Source organism: Mytilus galloprovincialis, chromosome 5 (assembly GCF_965363235.1).
Source record: "Mytilus galloprovincialis chromosome 5, xbMytGall1.hap1.1, whole genome shotgun sequence".
NCBI lineage: Eukaryota > Metazoa > Mollusca > Bivalvia > Mytilida > Mytilidae > Mytilus > Mytilus galloprovincialis.
This window is the reverse complement of record NC_134842.1, coordinates 58033172-58052696: the sequence shown is the minus strand read 5'-3', so window position 1 is coordinate 58052696 and position 19525 is coordinate 58033172. Positions and strand designations below refer to the sequence as shown.

General features: G+C 33.3%; 1 protein-coding gene and 1 long non-coding RNA gene across 3 annotated transcripts in view; both read right to left on the bottom strand.

The window, feature by feature from the left end:
* Positions 1–383: 383 nt before the first annotated feature.
* Positions 384–3719, bottom strand: LOC143076121 (uncharacterized). 2 transcript variants are annotated; one of them, XR_012978535.1, is made up of 5 exons: positions 3588–3719; positions 2470–2634; positions 1755–2040; positions 866–1044; positions 384–580 (listed from the first exon to the last, which is right to left on the bottom strand). It is a non-coding gene; the product is annotated as an uncharacterized LOC143076121 (long non-coding RNA). The 2 variants fall into 2 exon arrangements; XR_012978536.1 differs by lacking the exon at positions 2470–2634.
* Positions 3720–5433: 1714 nt separating this feature from the next.
* LOC143076119 (2'-5'-oligoadenylate synthase 3-like) overlaps positions 5434–19525 on the bottom strand; it is a 42991-nt gene continuing 28899 nt past the window's right edge. Inside the window, exons 8-12 of the mRNA XM_076251774.1 lie at positions 11379–11562; positions 10392–10668; positions 8092–8270; positions 7248–7435; positions 5434–5769 (exon numbers count right to left, since the gene is read on the bottom strand). Coding sequence (XP_076107889.1) covers positions 5598–5769; positions 7248–7435; positions 8092–8270; positions 10392–10668; positions 11379–11562 — 1000 coding nt within the window. The 3' untranslated portion in view covers positions 5434–5597. The remainder of the gene's footprint in view (positions 5770–7247; positions 7436–8091; positions 8271–10391; positions 10669–11378; positions 11563–19525) is intronic.

Genomic DNA, 19525 nt, shown 5'->3' with positions numbered 1-19525 from the left:
AATGAAATACCGACTTATTCCATGCACAGTAAGTTAATGTATCACGTCATCAAATTAAATACTATGACTTTATATCACTTTTTAAAACTTTGGACTTGATTTCTCATATTGTACATTTTTTAGTAATCAAACATTTGGTACTCTTTGGAACCTTTATCTTATTTTATACCTTGTAGTACTAGTTCCGCACCTTGCGTCCATATCATGGCATATATATTTGAATTAATACGCCAATTACTAGTATGCATTCCGGCTTTTGATCACGGCCTCGTCCAAATTTCTTTAAAATGTTGAATTTATACTTGAAATGAAAGCATTCATAGAAATTAAATCGCTCACATTTTGTTTTTTATGTTTCTGTCCACAGTGATATTTACACCAAATACACTCATTTGCCAAGTTCCTGTATGTAAACTGAAGGAGTATAATGGTCGCTGAAGGAAATTGTCGATTCTCCAAAAGTTACAAGTGAAGCAACGACTTTAATCATTAGTTGCTTCATTGTGAAGTTATTTGGGTTGCCATTTTCTCTCCAGATATGAATAACAAGTAGTTCAATGCAATAAGATGTTAACTCAACCTACAAGACAACGTTATAATCATTGATTATCAAAATGCCATTATTTTGAAAGTTATACAAACGAGAATTGCTGTATAACATCAAATTTATTATCCAATACAAAAAACAAAATACTCTATTCTGCTATTTAGGCCAAAACTTTACAATTTTCTTTCTGAATAGAGCATATATAATTAACAAGCTTATTAGTATACAAACATTTCTGTTGGCCCAAAATATACCAGATTACGTTAGCAGACAGAGCTATTTTTTGTACTCGACTGTTGGCATAATTGGTAAACTCACTTCTTCGGTATATTTCCAATATTTCAGCAGACATATTAAATCCTTAACCTTCGGTGGCATGGACTTAACAAATTCAATTTGTAGTTTAGCTAATGACTTAGCATAGTATTTTCTTAGGTGAGGTTTCAATTCCATTGTAGAATATGTTGATTGTACTCCACCAGCGAAACCCAGAAGCCCTACATAGGAAGCAAAAATAATCAATAAATTATTGTTTTTTTTATGGATTTTAACAACACATAAAAGGAAACAGTGTCGCTGGACATTATGTTGCTAAGGCTTTAGTTTTCTATGTTGTATTTCGTGTACTATTGCGTGTCTGTTGGTCTTTTGTTTTTAGTCATCGACAAATGAGTTTGAATTCTGAGTCTGTCAGTAACTGCGAGTACTCTCAGATCTGTACTTAGTGTCTTTTTGTTGTTGGGATGTACAAGTACCCGACCACGTCCACTTGTACTGGTATTAATCCGATGAGTTAAACCTTTTTCAACTGATTTTTATAGTTCGTTCTTATGTTGAACTGTAACACCACTGTCCCAGATTAGGGGAGGGTTGGGATCCCGCTAACATGTGTAATCCGCCTTATTCTGTATGTTTGTAACTGTCCCAAGTAGGAGCATGCAATTCAGTGGCTGTCGGTTGTTTATATGTGTTACATATTTGTTTTTCGTTCTTTTTTGTACATAAACTAGGCCGTTTGTTTTCTCGTTTTGTGACCTAGTTGTGGAAAGCTGTCTCATTGGCAATCATACCACACATTCTTTTTTTTATTTTGAATGTTTCTCTGGTACTTTTCGCCATTCTTATCAAGTTATTAGAAAGATGAAACAAAATTGGAAAGTTGAAAAGCCATTTTGTTTAAATTTGTCTAGGTGCATTAAATATTTACATGAACTCCATACATCCACAATAGGAATCAAATCTACATCGAACCATGGCGAATCATCACTGGAACGTAAATCAAACTGCAAAGTAAATGGTGTTTGACCCATTATCCGAATTTCTATATTACTGCCTTCTCTCTCAACTGCTGGTTTGAGATAATCCCGAAAGTGAGGAAGAACATTTTCCATGTTTTCTTTTAAATGTTCAACACTCTTAAAATTATTTAACACTACGAAGAGGTCTACATCTGTATGTCCTCGTATGGCTGTTCCTTTGCCTATAGAACCACCCTGAAATCAAATACAGTAACAGTATTTATACATATTCACTACCCTTTTTTAATTTCTAGATGACGAGCCGCCTTGCTGGTTTAAATGAACACAATGTAGTTTTCGCCCCGAGTCCGGGTGGCGGGGCGGATGAGGGGATGCATAGAGTAAAACTTGTATATGAATCACCGTTCAGCACGCTACATTTTGAAGTAAGAGAAAAACTTTCATATTTTGAATAAGGTTAACAATCGTTGCGTTCGACGTGGTACACAGCAGGGTTTATATTCATATCGGGCCTTTTTTTTATTTTCAACTATACGTTAATCAGGAATGTTCACTTTTATTAGAAAAAAATTATGACACTTTTCTACAAAAGGAACGAATTTAAGAGCAGTGATTCTACATACAGTTACACAGAAGTTTCCAACTTGCAGCATTATTTCTTACTTTAATTACTTGGTTGACACTGTATTTTTGATGTCGATGTATTAGTTTAACCACTGTGTCAATGACCTGGTTGCAATCACTAAGAAAATCTGTATCTGACCGAACTTCTCTCTCAAGAAACTTTTCCAATGATTCGTCCGGAAGCATGCCATCGAAAAAACCCATCTGTGATTGCATAAAGAAAAGTATCATTGTGTATAAATAAACTAAACGGGATGACCAGAGAATTTGAAAAAATGAACTAAGAACAATATGTTTTAAACAGACTTATTCGGAAAGGATATAGTAACAACATGTAGAGTTAAGTGTGACGACCATTTTCACTAAACTAGTACACAATTTTATTTAGCGGTCAGCTGAGGATCACCTCCGGTGTGAGATTTTCTCGCTGCGTTGTAGACTTCGGCTGTTGTCTGCTCTTTGGTCGGGTTGTTGTCTCTTTGAGATATTCCCAATTCCATTCTCAATTTTATTCTCATTTGTACAATAGCTGGCTATATTCAAGATAAAAATAAACTTGTTTGCACTTGTCTAAGTTAGGACTGATTGTTAGGGGTTATCGTCTGCTAATGTGGTTCATAAGTGTTTCTCGTTTTTATATAGATTAAACCGTTGGCTTTCCCGTTTGAATGGTTTTACACTAGTAATTGTTTGGGGGCCCAGTATAGGTTGCTGTTCTTTGTGGGCCATGTTTCCGTGTTGAAGGCCGTACCTTGACCTATAATGGTTTACTTTTATAAATTGTTACTTGAATGGAGAGTTGTCTAATTGTTACTCGTACCAAATCTTCTTATATTTATGTATTATGCTGTAGGCAATATAAAAAAACTTAGTTTCTCAGGCATTTTAATAACTGTTTTGATATTTCATGTGTATCATAGCATACACGTAAGGAGATTTTCTATAAATACCAATGAAACAACTATCCACCAAAGTTCAACATGTTCAAATGAAGTGGATGTGAGCAATAGCCTTGAATATTATACGGAAAGCTTAAATTTTATATGAAATATAAACTAAAACGGCTTGAGACTGTTGCCAATATCGTCACTTTGTCACCTTTGTGTGCATAAATTAACTTCCTGTTTTAGAACAGTGATTATATAATATTGTCTTACCTTTTCAACAATCAGTTGGTAGGCTGACGAGTCACATTTTTAAAAAGTTGTGTATATTGACTTTCAGGAAAATAATAATAATTTGGTCCCATCAATACATGTAAATAACGATTATGAGTATTGATAACATGTACATGTAAGAAGTTATATTGATAATAAACTATTTATAGTATTGAAATGTAATGGGAGTTTTATCATTGGCGACTTAGATTATCGATCGTTTTGACTTTTTCAAGTAGAATTTGTGATTTTGGTTCAAACAACAGTGAAAGTATAAGATATCTGAATATCTCTATTCCCAATAGAATGAAACAAAACCAAACAAACAAAAAAGGTTTGTAATATGTACCTTACTCATCAAACATTGAGAATAATTGCGCTCCGCAGTATACTTTTTCACGATTTCCAGAAAACCTAGGGTCATGTTTGGTAGTTGTCTTTCGAACAGCAGTATTTCATTACAAGACTTTACACATGGATTGAATATGGCATTTAGAAAGGTAATACATGTAAAATTCAGGATATATCTAGTTCCTATGAAGGTCACCGGTAAACTTTTGAAAGAAAAAAAAAATGGTTGAATAGATTGGGATTTTGAATTGGGACACCTTTAATTAAAAGCAATGTTTGTAAGTCTTAAAGACACTTATTCATGTGAAAGCTAGCCATGGAACTGGCGATCATGTTATTTCTGAATAATCTTGACAAATTAACTCAAGACAGGGTTCAAACATAACGAGTCGGTGTGGTTCCCTTTTACTTAATTAAAGTAGCTTTTGGATATAGTCTAATGACGTGACAAATAAAAGCAATAACGAAGACAGTTTAAACAATATTCACCACTAAACTGGACAGTGTTGTCTAATATGGCAAGCATAAAGAAATCATTATTTCATAGAAATTGTTCCTAAATTAAACATAAAATGTCAAAGATCTGACATTAAATTGATAAATTTAGAACCATCCAAAAAGAAAGTTTCCAAACATTGAACAAAGTTTGTTTTAGTTGCTTTTAAAGGTATACGTAGATGTTGTGCGAGTACCAACACTACAATTCACCATCCAATTCACAATTTGTAAAAGTAATCTATTATAGGTCAAATAGTTATCAAAGGTACCAGGCTTATAATTCAAAGTGCCGGTCTTCAACACAATGCCTTGACTAACAACGAACAGCAAGCTACTACTATTTCTTCATGTTCTTTAAGGTCCTTTTTGGTCAATTAGCTCCTCAAGTATATAACTATCATTATCGTTAGCTTAGCCAAGAGTTAATACACGATGCTATCCTCGTTAAATCCCCCATGGTTAGAGAAGATGCAGAAAGGATCGGACCGTAACCCTTGGCTTTCGGAGATGACGAGAGGGTGGGATCGTTAATCTTTTGAAATCGAAGATGAAGATAAGATCGGATTGTTAATCTTAGCTAGCGAAGATGACGAGAGGATTGGATCGTAACCATTGACAAACGAAGATGAAGAGAGGATCGGAGCCTGACACTTGGCTATCAAATATGAAGAGAGGATCGGATTGTAACCCTTGGTTTTCAATGTTTTGATTTTGAGCGTTCCCGGTGAAGTTGAATTCAGAAAAAAAACATTTTGGACGCATCTTTTTGTAAAAGGTTATCTGTAAGATTACATTACTAAATAGCATGTTTTGCGAAACGAGCTATAACTCATTATGTGGTTCCAGCAAGCACAGCTTACAATTAGGAAAAGTGTTTATTAATAATAAGTAATAAAATGAATTCCAAATCATCAGGCTTGGGATAATCTATTCATCTTTGCATATTTAAATGATTCATATTGACTAACATGACTAAGGATCGACGTCTAAAGAGATACAAAAAAAAACATTTAATGAATTTTCTTGAATGCTTACTAATAAAAGAACAACAAAGAGACACGTGTACATTCAGCAAAAGGTTAAATATCTTCTTTCAATTTCTATTTTTTAAGGCTAGTTGTAAACATTATATAACTAAAAAGATAATTCGATTCGTTTTTCTCATGATATTACGCAGCTGCTTTCTTCCGGTAATCCTTGTAGTTTTCGTTGCAACTGTCGCCCTTCTGACTCTAATCTATGAAAGTCTCGAGACATTGTAGAGAAACTCCATTTTGGGTCTGAGGCAACATCATGATAAGGATTAGCTGGATCCATAACATACGGTGGCTTCCTGAAAAAGATTGTTTTTTTGATATCATATAACATTAAAATATTTTTTTATATCATATAACATTAAAAGATTTTTTTATATCATATAACATTATATATTTAAAAAAAAAAAAAGAATAACATTAACATTTTAATCATTTTGAACGTTAAAATTATTAAAAGAAACATTTTAAGACAATCAGACAATTTTTAGATTACAGTGTGAAACGCTTTCTATCGGACGCTACGGTAAAGATCATTTCATGGCAAATATTCTGTCTCGTGCAAAGGATGTCAAGGTTTTTTTTACATTGTTTTTTTCCTCCGAAATGATAAATCATGCCATGATACGTACCTAGTACGAAATCAACATACGTTTGAATATTCAATTAAGTTAAGGTACTTTTCTTAATTTACATGTGTTCTAAAATTATTGATTGAAAATACTGCATTTATTGAAGATAACTGATAGCATTGCGTGGTTGCACTTTCGTCCAATAGCAACATTAGGAGTTTTAATTTTCATAGTCGATTGAAAAATACCGATTTCTTATGAACGAAAGTACATAATGAATTTCCAACAGAGACGGATCGAGAGGAATACCCGCTCCGCATGACATAATTTCGAAATAATTGCTGCAAGCTATACTTTATTGTAGTTTTGACATGGGTAGGCATTATATTCGTAATTATTTTTGCCCGAGCGATAGTGAGGGCTAAAATAACACGAATACAATGCCTACCCATGCATTTGCCATGTTAAAACTACAATAAAGTATAGCTTGCATCAATCATTTCGATTCTGCTTAGGACAATTAAGTTAATTTCTATGTCCAATGTGTATAGGGGTAGAGCGTTTGTGTAAGCCCTTCCATGAACCTCCCTTTTTTTGTTTGTAAAGAAACAAACGGCTGGCACTGTGATTTATTCAGAGGGAGGAGTTTTGAACAGCCAGCATGAACGGTTGTCGTGTCTAGGTCAAATATGTCAATTTCGAAATGCAACACATTACAGTCATAATAAAATAAATAAATTAGTAACAACATGTGCATCATTTAAGAGTTTGGAAGTGTTTTAAATTAATAAAAACTATTAAAAGCATGGCAATTTAATAAAATTCATTATTCTGCAGTAGTCAATTACAACAATATACGCATGTGCAAACAAATTTTATTGGATTAAGAGCATGGGTTTATTCACAAAGCGAAAGAAGCACGTTATATTAGAATATTTGTGTTTTTTGAATATATATTTCCGTTTCCTGACCCGATTTTCTACGATAGTCTTTTCCATTTTCTTTTGGAAAACTATAGACTACCTTCCATCATGAAAACGTAATGTTCAGCTCTATCTCTTTTCTTATGATAGGCTAGGGGTACAATGCAGTTATTACGACTCATATTTGATTTACATGCAAACTGTTGTCACTCGAGCTTCACTGACGAGTTTTATGAAAACAAAACGCTCTCTGGAAGCGCAATGATGATTAAAAGCAATTACTTATTGAGCTGATTTATGTAGTACGATGGAGTAAAATGATCGTTAAACGTAATCCGAACGTTGTTGAAAGATGCAAGAAGGTCAACAACTTTAGTCATCATCTGCTTCATAGTGAAGTTATTTTGCTTTCCATTTTCTCTCCAGACATATATAACCATTAATTCAATGCAGTATGAAGTTAAATCCACCTGAAACGAAATATAAACTGCAACTTAATGCTTATCATACATGTTTCATTTTTTATTTGATTTTGAATCATATAAAAATGTTTAAACTTCGACATTCTTTGTTAGGCGGAAAACCCGTGGTTGTTGTATAACTTTTTATTATTAGTTGCTTTTTTATATAGATTATACCGATGGTTTTCCTGTTTCACTAGATTGATTATCTGTCTACACTAGTCATTTTAGGGCCCTTTATAGCTTGCTGTTCAGTGTGAGCCAAGACTCCGTGTTAAAGTTCGTACCTCGACCTTTAAGGTTCACTTTCACAAATGGTGACTTGCCAGTTGGATAAAGAGTGGTCTCATTGGCACTCATACTACATCTTCTTATATTTATTATACACCATTAAACAAACCTCATATGCTTAGAAGACATATTCGGAGCATAGTATTTTAAACGTGCTATTCATAAATACACGAGGAACATGGACATACTAGGATTGTTACCAAAGCGGGTTTGTAATTTAAGTATAAAATAAAATAAAACATTCGATACACCATCTTGCATCTGCTCTTTTTTATATAAACTTCTTCAATATTTGTGGCTGGGTTAAAACATTAAATTATAACTTTGTATTTTTCGATATTCAGTATATAAACCAATACCGAGACATTTTTTACCCGTTCAGTGTATTTCCAATATTTTAACAGACGTATCAAATCTTTGACTCGGGCCGGAATTGGTTTCACAAATTCCACTTGCAGTTTAGCTAAAGATTTGGCATAGTATTTTCTTAGATGAGGTTTACTTTCCATTGTAGAATATGTAGATCCGACCCCACCAGCTAGACATAGAAACCCTAAATAACATAAAACAAAAACAAAAATAAAAAAGATGAATACTGAAGATGGAAATATCACTGAGTTACAAGTGAAATGGATAACAACCATTAACGAGTGTTGAATACATTTTATTTGCCTAAGTATTCATTTACAATTTTAATGTTGCACGTAATGTTGAATAAAGGAGGAAAATAATATTCAGAAAGCATCCAATTTTGAAAAGCCGATCTAAAGTTTATCACTTTTATTTTGGCATCATCAAGATTCAAAATGCATTCGGCGTTTCTGCATCATACCCTATCAAAACGTGCAAATTGTTAAAAGTATCTTTGAAAAAGTGGTACGTAACTATATAATTTATTTTAAGGATGTTCGCTACTCTGTTTAAAAATAACAAGCTTTTTAAAAGACTGTTATAAATTGATAGTATATAAATAAAGAAACTAAAAAAGCAGAAAAAAATGGTAGGTCCGTGTGCTTGTTTTCGAGATATAAGTTTTTGAAAATTTAGCGGGAAATAATTCTCTCTAGATTTTTCTTGCATTTAACATTGGCACCTTTTTTGTTAAAAAAAAAAACCATGAAAAAATAACAAGGATTTCATAAGACCTTGAAATATGGCTTTTTAAACTGTATGTAATAAAATTATAAAAACAAAAGCGGGGGTTAGAGGGCAAAATTTTTTGATGTTAAAACATGGATAAAACCAGAGGATTCCGAAAATCTGACAAAAATTCAAAAAATATCCTGCATCCTAAAGGTAAGAAATATTGTTTAAGACGTCATACACAAAAAGTACTTCCGTTTACCAAACTTGAACAAGGAGAGAACTATGATTGTTGCCATGAAATAGATTTTACATGGTCATTTTTAATAATAAATTATTTAAACATTTCCAATATTTTTTAAGATTTAAACCCTTATTATAGGTCAAAACTTTGCTAATATTGTTCTTTGAGTGCGATCCTCTGCAGTTCTTTTTGTTTTTCATCAGACTTAAAACAACGCTACAGTTAAGAGCTATCTATGTAGTCTGTGTTTGATTTTTCAGGTGATCGATAAAGTACATTTGACTCTCTAGTTTTGCATTTCTAGGAGATTTTTTTCTATAAGTAACAGATGGTGTTTATTGATCTTAATGTAAATATTTTTTAATGTCAGTAGAACACAAAAATTGATCGGTATAACGTACATTATTTAAAAATTAAAAATGATAACTATTTATTCAGACACTTGAAAGACCGGTAGTGAGTAAGTCTCATTCTGTTTTCCAATAAGTTTGAAGTTGAAAAATAAACATTGAAGTGAGAATTGTCTTTCTTAATAAGTTTGAAGTTTAAAAATCAACTTGGAAGTGAGAAATGTCATCTTAGAAATAAAACAAGAATGTGTCCATAGTACACGGATGCCCCACTCGCACTATCATTTTCTATGTTCAGTGGACCGTGAAATTGGGGTCAAAACTTTAATTTGGAATCAAAATTAGAAAAATCATATCATAGGGAACATGTGTACTAAGTTTCAAGTTGATGTAACTTTAACTTCATCAAAAACTACCTTCACCAAAAACTTTAATCTGAACGTCGCACTATCATTTTCTATGTTCAGTGGACCATGAAATTGGGGTCAAAACTATAATTTGGCATTAAAATTAGAAAGATCATATCATGGGGAACATGTGTACTAAGTTTCAAGTTGATTGGACTTCAACTTCTTCAAAAACTACCTTGACCAAAAACTTTAACCTGAAGCGAACGGACGGACGCACAGACGAACGGAGGCACAGACCAGAAAACATAATGCCCCTCTACTATCGTAGGTGGGGCATACAAATATTTTGTTTGAAGAAAGAAATGTAAAGTTTGAGGACTGAAATGATTAAAACGGAACTGGAAGGTCAAGGAGAAAATGAGAAATGTCGACTAGGAAATGAGAAATATCAGGGTGGAAATAAGAAATTTTCACAACAATTTGTAACTTTGTTTTTGGTACAAACAAGTTTGAACAGCTTTTTGTATCGACCCAAACGCGATTTGCATAACCAAGGTGTCAAGTCAAGTGCACTTAATGTGATTAAAAGATATCAAATTACTCCTTCTTTTTTCTTACATATACGATTCATTAAAGAATATATTTACATGTACTCCATACATCAACTATAGGCAGTAAATCCACATCAAACCACTCATTACCACAACATAGGTCAAACTGTAGGGTGAATGGCGTCTGACCTTTCATTGATATTGCAATATTACTAGTCTTTGCCACAGCTGTTGTTAAATATTCTCGGAAGTTACTAAGAACCTGTTCCATGTTTTCTGCTAAATGTTGCACATCCCTAAAAGTATTCAACACCACTAAAAGGTCTACATCTGAATGTTCACGTACAGCTGTTCCTTTGCCTAAAGATCCACCCTGAAATCATAGTCACATGGTAATAAATTAAAGCACTAAATATTTACATATAGTAAAACTATAAATCTTCTACGAACGTTTTGACTAAACCCGTCTTTAACTCTTTAATGCAAAAAAACGAACAACGAAAAATACGCTTTACACCTGACCGAGAGTCCCCCTTCCCACAGTGATTTGAAAAATAATTTGATTCCAAAACCATATGAGAGAATTTTTCTAGAAAATGCCTTGGCGGAATTGAAAAAAAAGTATTGTTTCTTCTGGAGGAAGCTTCGGTATATATGCAGCTTTATAGGAGACACTGATGATCTCCAGTGACCAAATCAAATTATAATGTGAAATATCTAAATTCAATGGTAATTTTTCAAAAGTATTTCGTATTGCTAAATATATACCCCCGCAAACATTGTATCGTCATCATTTTCTCGGTTGATTAAGAAGAAAGCTGTCAATAAGTAAATCGCCAACTAAAAGTAACATAAAAGCATGCTATTCCTTATCAAGATTTTTGGATCTGTAATCTTCGCAGGGTCGATAGTACAAACTGTTTACATGTTTAGCATATTTTTCTTTGGGAGAACCAGGGGGTTATTATTTGTTACCCTCAATGTTTCACCTAATATGACCGGCATTTCAGCAATTGATGCTGCTACCTACATATATATTTTTTTTTATTCGCAAAACGACGATAATGAAAACTAAATACTTACTTTGATAACTTGATTGACTTGGTATGTTGGATTGTGATGTATTAATCGCACAACCGTGTCTATGACTTGGCTACAGTCACTAAGGAACTTTGTATCTGGCCGAACTTCTCTGTCTAAAAATTTCTCTAATGTTTCTCCAGGAAGCATGCCTTTGAAAAACGTCATGGTAGAAGCAGAAGCCAATCTTAAAATGTAAAAAGATGATACCATAATAAAATAACGTTTTAAATTAGTTAATACAACTTGGATGCACAATTTTGTTTAACGTTTTATTTCTAAATCGTTGCATTTGAAACTAATATGAGAATATCTATTTCAAATCTAAGTAAAGTATAATCAATTATATGTACTGAGAACTTTAAATTTTGCTCATTGAAGTTAAACTAAAAAAGGATGAAATTTGAAAAAAATAGGCAGGACAGGAGTTTTGAGTAAAAAAAAAGGCAGGATGAGACACTTGCAAAAAAAAAAAAGGACGACAATTTAGGTAAAAAAAAGTCAGGATAAACTAAAAAAAAAAAAAGGCAGGACCGAACAGAGTGAAAAATAAAAAGGCAGGACAGAGATTAAAGCTAAAAAAACATGCAGGACAAAATTTGTCATCCTAGCCCCCCCATAAAAATCAAATGGTAGCTCCCTAAATAAAGATGGATACTAAAATTGACCTCAAACAACAGACATATGCCTATAGGATTCAAGATTTAAATCGCATATCGTCTATCGTCTAGAAAAGGTTAGGAATAAATGTAACTGGCATTATAAAAGATCTAACAACAACATACGCTTTACATCTTTGTACTTTCTTTTTATCATTTATGAATTCTAGCGTCACTGGTGAGTCTTTTGGAAACGAAACGCGCGTCTGGCGGCGGCCCCTTATAGAGCTACATATTTGATAAATATATAAACCTTTTACAAGTATCACTCCAATTGTTGGCTTGTCAGGGACCCCCCTTTTACAAAAGGCTTAATTTGCACCGCTTCTGTAATATATGTAGTCTTTTTTTTTCTTTTTTTTTTTAAAGCGGACGTGAATGTATGTATGTCAACGCACATACACATTACTTTCCCAAATAATTTTGGATCATATAAATCTTCTTTAAAATTGAAAAAAAAGTTTATTTTGCAAAAATCAAAATATGATTAGCCACCCTTTTTCCAGAAAACAATCTTACCTTGTTTTTTTATTCCGTTGCTTAGTGCAGTGTAAATGAGCAAAGTGTTTTAATAAAAAGAACGTAACTATTTTCCAAAATCAATAACAAGCAATCACACTATTCCAAATGTACTTCTTGTTAATGTATTTTATCTTATTCTTCGAGAACCTCAATAATATAGCCACCATAATATTAGAGAGAACAAAACAATGTCTGTTTATGTACCTACCTAGTACTGATGTCACGTGTTATATTGCAATAATTTATTACGGCCTATCATAAATAATAACACGATTTTTAGAAAATCAAATTTCATTGTAGGTGTAAAATCAAGTGTTAAGATCTGTTAACACTGATTAAGACAAATGAAATTATATGAGTATTACTGGCTATGGATTTTAATTATATTGTTTATTTTGTTATGTTGTGTCACATGCTATAAATATATGGTGTAATGACAATACAGATTTGAATTGAATTGTTATAAATAGACATTGACTTAATAATACAGGCTTACATTAAATCTAGATAAAGATATTAAAAAGTGCAATCATATTTGAATATATAACTAAATATATAACGTACCAGTGCATGCTCTTTTGTTTCAATGTAGAATAACTATCCATAAAATAGAAAATGACAGCGACAGGAAATAATAATTTAGAGAATCAAAACTTTGAATAAAACCCATTTTGCATTTTATTGGTGCTTGAAGAAGCAAAGTAATTTTTTGCTGACTATTCTAAGTCAAAATGCAGAAATCGATGGGTCTCTGTGAAAACTGTTAAAATATGGAAAAATAAAAGTTGGCAGGTAGGTGAAACTTACATAAATGAAAAGATAAATGAAAAATGAACAGATTGATGCCCGATTTATATAATTCCAAGGCCGTCAGTCGGCACCAGAAGCGACGAAGCAGCGCATCTATTTTGGGTGGGCAAATATCCACTTTTTGATATGGGACGAGCTCTGACGTCCCACGGCCCCAGCTTGTCTGGCAAAGCAGCCGTTGGACGTCAGAGTAATCTCGGACTAGTTTGGGGGTTGACTGCCGAAGCGACAAATATGTCGTTTGGGGGTTGACTGCCGATGCGACATATATGTCGTTTAATTGGTTTAAATAAAACAATCATTTTATTTCTTTTTGTCTTTTATGCTTTTGATATTCTTATATAATATATACATTGTTGTTTTGAATTCATTATGACGTAATACGTTAAGTATATATGACGTCATCAATGTCAAAAGATCGTCTGTACTTTTCCCGACATAGCTATGGAAGACAGTGACGGTGACATAACAGACATAGTAACTTCGGGCGACGAAGATTCTGACGATGCTGATGTTGAAATGCCAGACAATGCTGCAAGACAGCCTAACCCTTGGTTTTCTGTGGTAGACAAAGAAACGTTTGAGCTAGACGTTAATCGTGATTTCGAGGAACGGATTGGGCCGTGTGGATTTGAAGCCAATTTTTCACCGGTGGATTACTTTGATAAATTTTTGAAAACAGAAGATGATGACTTGATTGATCGCATTGTAGATGAAACAAATAGGTACATTATTGGTTTTATATGTTTTAAATTGTAACGTTCTTAATTTTCTTTGAATGTATATTTATTTGTTTCCGTAATATAATTGCGGTCTACAAATCAATTTTCAAAGTATTCTAATAATTAGTAAACTGTATTTTCTATTAATGACTAACGTTACTGTTTTGGTGCTCAAAAGTAATTTAGATGTAAATAACGCTCCAAAAGATAGCAGAGATATTTTTTCACAATATTAATTTAAAAGTTCTTGCATTGCAGCGACAATACAACAGCAGTTCCAAGAGGTCAGCCAGGATTCGACCCCCTCCACAAGATAAATCCAGTTGTTGAATTCTTCAATAAAGTGTTCGAACTTAATTATAGGTAAATGTCAACTCAAATATAGAAATATGCCATTACGCGGTCATTTTTCCATGTTAAAAAAAACCATAAATTTATTGCTGGAACTGAGACGAATTTTGTCCTAATCATATTTTCCACTGCATACTAACTGTCATTGATTTAACACTGGTACCTCTTGTTTCGAGAAGGATAAGAGTAAAAAAAAATCAATGTAATCAAAATTGTACAATCTGGTTATGTCGTTCATTATGAAATTCTAAAATCTTACATATTATTTTTTAATGTATTTTTTTTAATTGAGACAAGACTTGTTGTAAATAGATTTTACGGATTTTCAGACTATCTCAAAACATAGTTGTGGATGAGAGAACAGTTGGTTTCAAAGGGCGTCATGTTTTGAAACAATACATTTCAAACAAGAAGGCACACAGATGGGGAGCAAAGTTGTTCGTCTTAGCTGAATCCAGAACAGGTTATACCCATCAGATAAATGTGTACAAAGGGAAACGAAATACAGAACGCCATCCCAATGGACAAGGGTAAGTGAAAAAAAAGGGGGTGGTAACTCTGGATTTTCAGGTTTAGCGAAAATGCCAAAATAATATCGGCGAGATAATTTTTATGAAAATACCTTATCGGAAAAGAACACGAAAAATATTACTTTAATTGACTCAAATTAACATGATTGTTTCTGTAAATCGATGGCGACTGTATTGCGAATAAATATGACAATCCATGAAAGTAGACCAAAATTTACGCACATCTCCAGGTTTATACAGGGTATAACTTAATGACGCTGTTAATTAAGAAATGGCTACTCGTTATAATCAAGTAAGGCCGCATATAAGACACGCATATTTAACATTTTGACTTGATAAAAAGTTCTAATTCTTACCTATTTCTATCTAATCGGTTCATTTTGTTATTGTCTGTTTTCCTTTTATTTTTTTCGTCCTGATTATACATGCAATATTTGTGACTGGACAAACACTCAATCAATCAATCAATTTTTTGTATAGATATAAATCGGTAATGGATTTAGTACGTCCTCATTTTGGCAAAAACCATCATGTAACTATGGATAATTGGTTTTCATCACCTAAACTGATGAACGACCTAAGGAACCGGGTAACGTATGCAACAGGAACTGTAATAGCAAGACGGAAGGGCTTACCTGCAAGTTTTAAAACAGCTCGGCTCCCCAAAGGAAGTGTTGTTGTTAAATCACAGAGAGATCTTTTGGCTATTTTGTACGTAGATCGGAGAAATGTGACTTTCCTGACAACAAGTGAAAATGCACGGTAAGTTTCTTGTTTTTCAACCCAGCTTTGTCCGATAGGCCAATCCCTATTGACAATACTTGACTTTTAAAATAAAAAGTTATTAAAATACAACGTTGTCAAAAAAATACTTACATCGTGGAATATATGAAATACTGTCTTACACAATGTCAAAATTAACTATACAATAAAGTACAAGCTTGAAGTAACAGTCATGGCTAATAAAATCATAATATCACCAAAGTAAACATACAATAAAACAAGTCTTACTTAATATACTTTTCAGAACTGTGCGAAAAGTTAATAGTAAAGGTAGAGTTGTGTCTGCTCCAAGTGTTGTCCACAAATACAACCAGACCATGGGCGGTGTCGATCTTGGGGATCAGCTTTTGCTTAAATTTGAGACACAATTTAAAGGTGTGAAACTCTGGAGAAAAATTCACTTCAACCTTCTTACTACAGCTACAGGTATGTCTCATCTTAAACATTTGCAAGCTTTTTTAGTTGTCAATTCAAAGCCTAACTAAAAGACTATGTGCTTATGTTCAGTTGCAAATATTTCATGCATTGCCTAGAACAAGGATAAGTTGATATAAGTACCACGTATGATTTTTTTCACTCGTTCCCGTTATCATTTCTTATCTAATTACAAATATATAGCTTACTGTTTGGTGTGAGCTAATGCTCCGTGTTGAAGGCCGTACTTTGACCTATAATTGTTAACTTTTTATACACTGTGACTTGGATGGAGAGTTGTCTCTTTGGCACTTATACCACATCTTCTTATTTAAATATATGTATATAATAGATTTGCACGGACTTAAACAAATAAACTTGCACTTAATATTTTTTCAGTAAATGCATATATATGCTACAGAAACTGTTTTCTTGTCCAGAGGAAATTAGACCATGTGAAATTTCAAAACGCAGTAGTTCGTGGTTTGATCGGGGATTTTAGAGGAGGCAACAGAAGGAGGGGGAGAAGACCAGACAACATTCCTCTTGCAAATGCAATAAGGATGCATTTTCTTGATGTTATTCCTGATGACAAGAGGCGAAAATGTGTTAAGTGTTCAGGTTATAACAAGTACAGGAAATCCCGTATATCAACATGGTGTTCTGTATGTGGCGTGAGACTTTGTGTTGGTCGATGTTTCAGAGAGTTTCATTCATATGGACAGGAAGAGTAAAAAGTTGAATTTTGAAATATTACAGTTTCTGTAGCATATATATGCATTTACTGAAAAAATATTAAGTGCAAGTTTATTTGTTTAAGTCCGTGCAAATCTATTATATACATATATATAAATAAGAAGATGTGGTATAAGTGCCAAAGAGACAACTCCCCATCCAATTCACAGTGTATAAAAAGTTAACAATTATAGGTCAAAGTACGGCCTTCAACAAAGAGCATTAGCTCACACCAAACAGTAAGCTACATACTTGTAATTAGATTAGAAATGATAACGGAAACGAGTAAAAAAAATCATACGTGGTACTTATATCAACTTGTTCTAGGCAATGCATGAAATATTTGCAACTGAACATAAGCACATAGTCTTTAAGTTAGGCTTTGAATTGTCAACTAAAAAAGCTTGCAAATGTTTAAGATGAGACATACCTGTAGCTGTAGTAAGAAAGTTGAAGAGAATTTTTCTCCAGAGTTTCACACCTTTAAATTGTGGCTCAAATTTAAGCAAAAGCTGATCCCCAAGATCGACACCGCCCATGGTCTGGTTGTATTTGTGGACAACACTTGGAGCAGACACAACTCTACCTTTACTATTAACTTTTCGCACAGTTCTGAAAAGTATATTAAGTAAGACTTGTTTTATTGTATGTTTACTTTGGTGATATTATAATTTTATTAGCCATGACTGTTACTTCAAGCTTGTATTTTATTGTATAGTTAATTTTGACATTGTGTAAGAAAGTATTTCATATATTCCACAATGTAAGTATTTTTTTGACAACGTTGTATTTTAATAACTTTTTATTTTAAAAGTCAAGTATTGTCAATAGGGATTGTCCTATCGGACAAAGCTGGGTTGGAAAACAAAAAACTTTAATACCGTGCATTTTCACTTGTTGTCAGGAAAGTCACATTTCTCCGATCTACGTACAGAATAGCCAAAAGATCTCTCTGTGATTTAACAACAACACTTCCTTTGGGGAGCCGAGCTGTTTTAAAACTTGCAGGTAAGCCCTTCCGTCTTGCTATTACAGTTCCTGTTGCATACGTTACCCGGTTCCTTAGGTCGTTCATCAGTTTAGGTGATGAAAACCAATTATCCATAGTTACATGATGGTTTTTGCCAAAATGAGGACGTACTAAATCCATTACCGATTTATATCTATAAAAAAATTGATTGATTGATTGAGTGTTTGTCCAGTCACAAATATTTCATGTATAATCAGGACGAAAAAAAAATAAAAGGAAAACAGACAATAACAAAATGAACCGATTAGATAGAAATAGGTAAGAATTAGAACTTTTTATCAAGTCAAAATGTTAAATATGCGTGTCTTATATGCGGCCTTACTTGATTATAGGGAGTAGCCATTTCTTAATTAACAGCGTCATTAAGTTATACCCTGTATAAACCTGGAGATGCGCGTAAATTTTGGTCTACTTTCATGGATTGTCATATTCATTCGCAATACAGTCGCCATCGATTTACAAAAACAATCATGTTAATTTGAGTCAATTAAAGTAATATTTTTCGTGTTCTTTTCCGATAAGGTATTTTCATAAAAATTATCTCGCCGATATTATTTTGGCATTTTCGCTAAACCTGAAAATCCAGAGTTGCCACCCCCTTTTTTTCACTTACCCTTGTCCATTGGGATGGCGTTCTGTATTTCGTTTCCCTTTGTACACATTTATCTGATGGGTATAACCTGTTCTGGATTCAGCTAAGACGAACAACTTTGCTCCCCATCTGTGTGCCTTCTTGTTTGAAATGTATTGTTTCAAAACATGACGCCCTTTGAAACCAACTGTTCTCTCATCCACAACTATGTTTTGAGATAGTCTGAAAATCCGTAAAATCTATTTACAAGTCTTGTTTCAATTAAAAAAAAATACATTAAAAAATAATATGTAAGATTTTAGAATTTCATAATGAACGACATAACCAGATAGTACAATTTTGATTACATTGATTTTTTTTATTCTTATCTTTCCCGAAACAAGAGGTACCAGTGTTAAATCAATGACAGTTAGTATGCAGTGGAAAATATGATTAGGACAAAATTCGTCTCAGTTCCAGCAATAAATTTATGTTTATTTTTAACATGGAAACATGACCGTGTAATGGTTTGTGTATATTTCTATATTTGAGTTGACATTTACCTATAATTAAGTTCGAACACTTCATTGAAGAATTCAACAACTGGATTTATCTTGTAGAGGGGGTCGTATCCTGGCTGACCTCTTGGAACTGCTGTTGTATTGTCGCTGCAATGCAGATATCTCAGTATTGCCTGAAATCTATTTCTGGACATCACATCTCTGAAATTTGGGGTTTCAGAGATACCAGACGCTTCCCGATAGCTCTCAATGGAGGTTTTCTTTACGATACCCATCGCGAGAACAAGACCAATAAAGGCTCTCATCTCAGCATAGCTAACTGGTGACCATTCGTTTGATCTGGCATGTCTTGTTGGATTTTCTGTAGTTTGGCACTGGTTGACATACCTGTTGACAAAACCAGTTATATGTTATTGGATATACAGGATTACTGGTGTTTTTGTTGGATGAGGGGGTGGGGGTAGCAAGAACTTTTATGTTAACGTGTTAAGTGCTTTTAAAG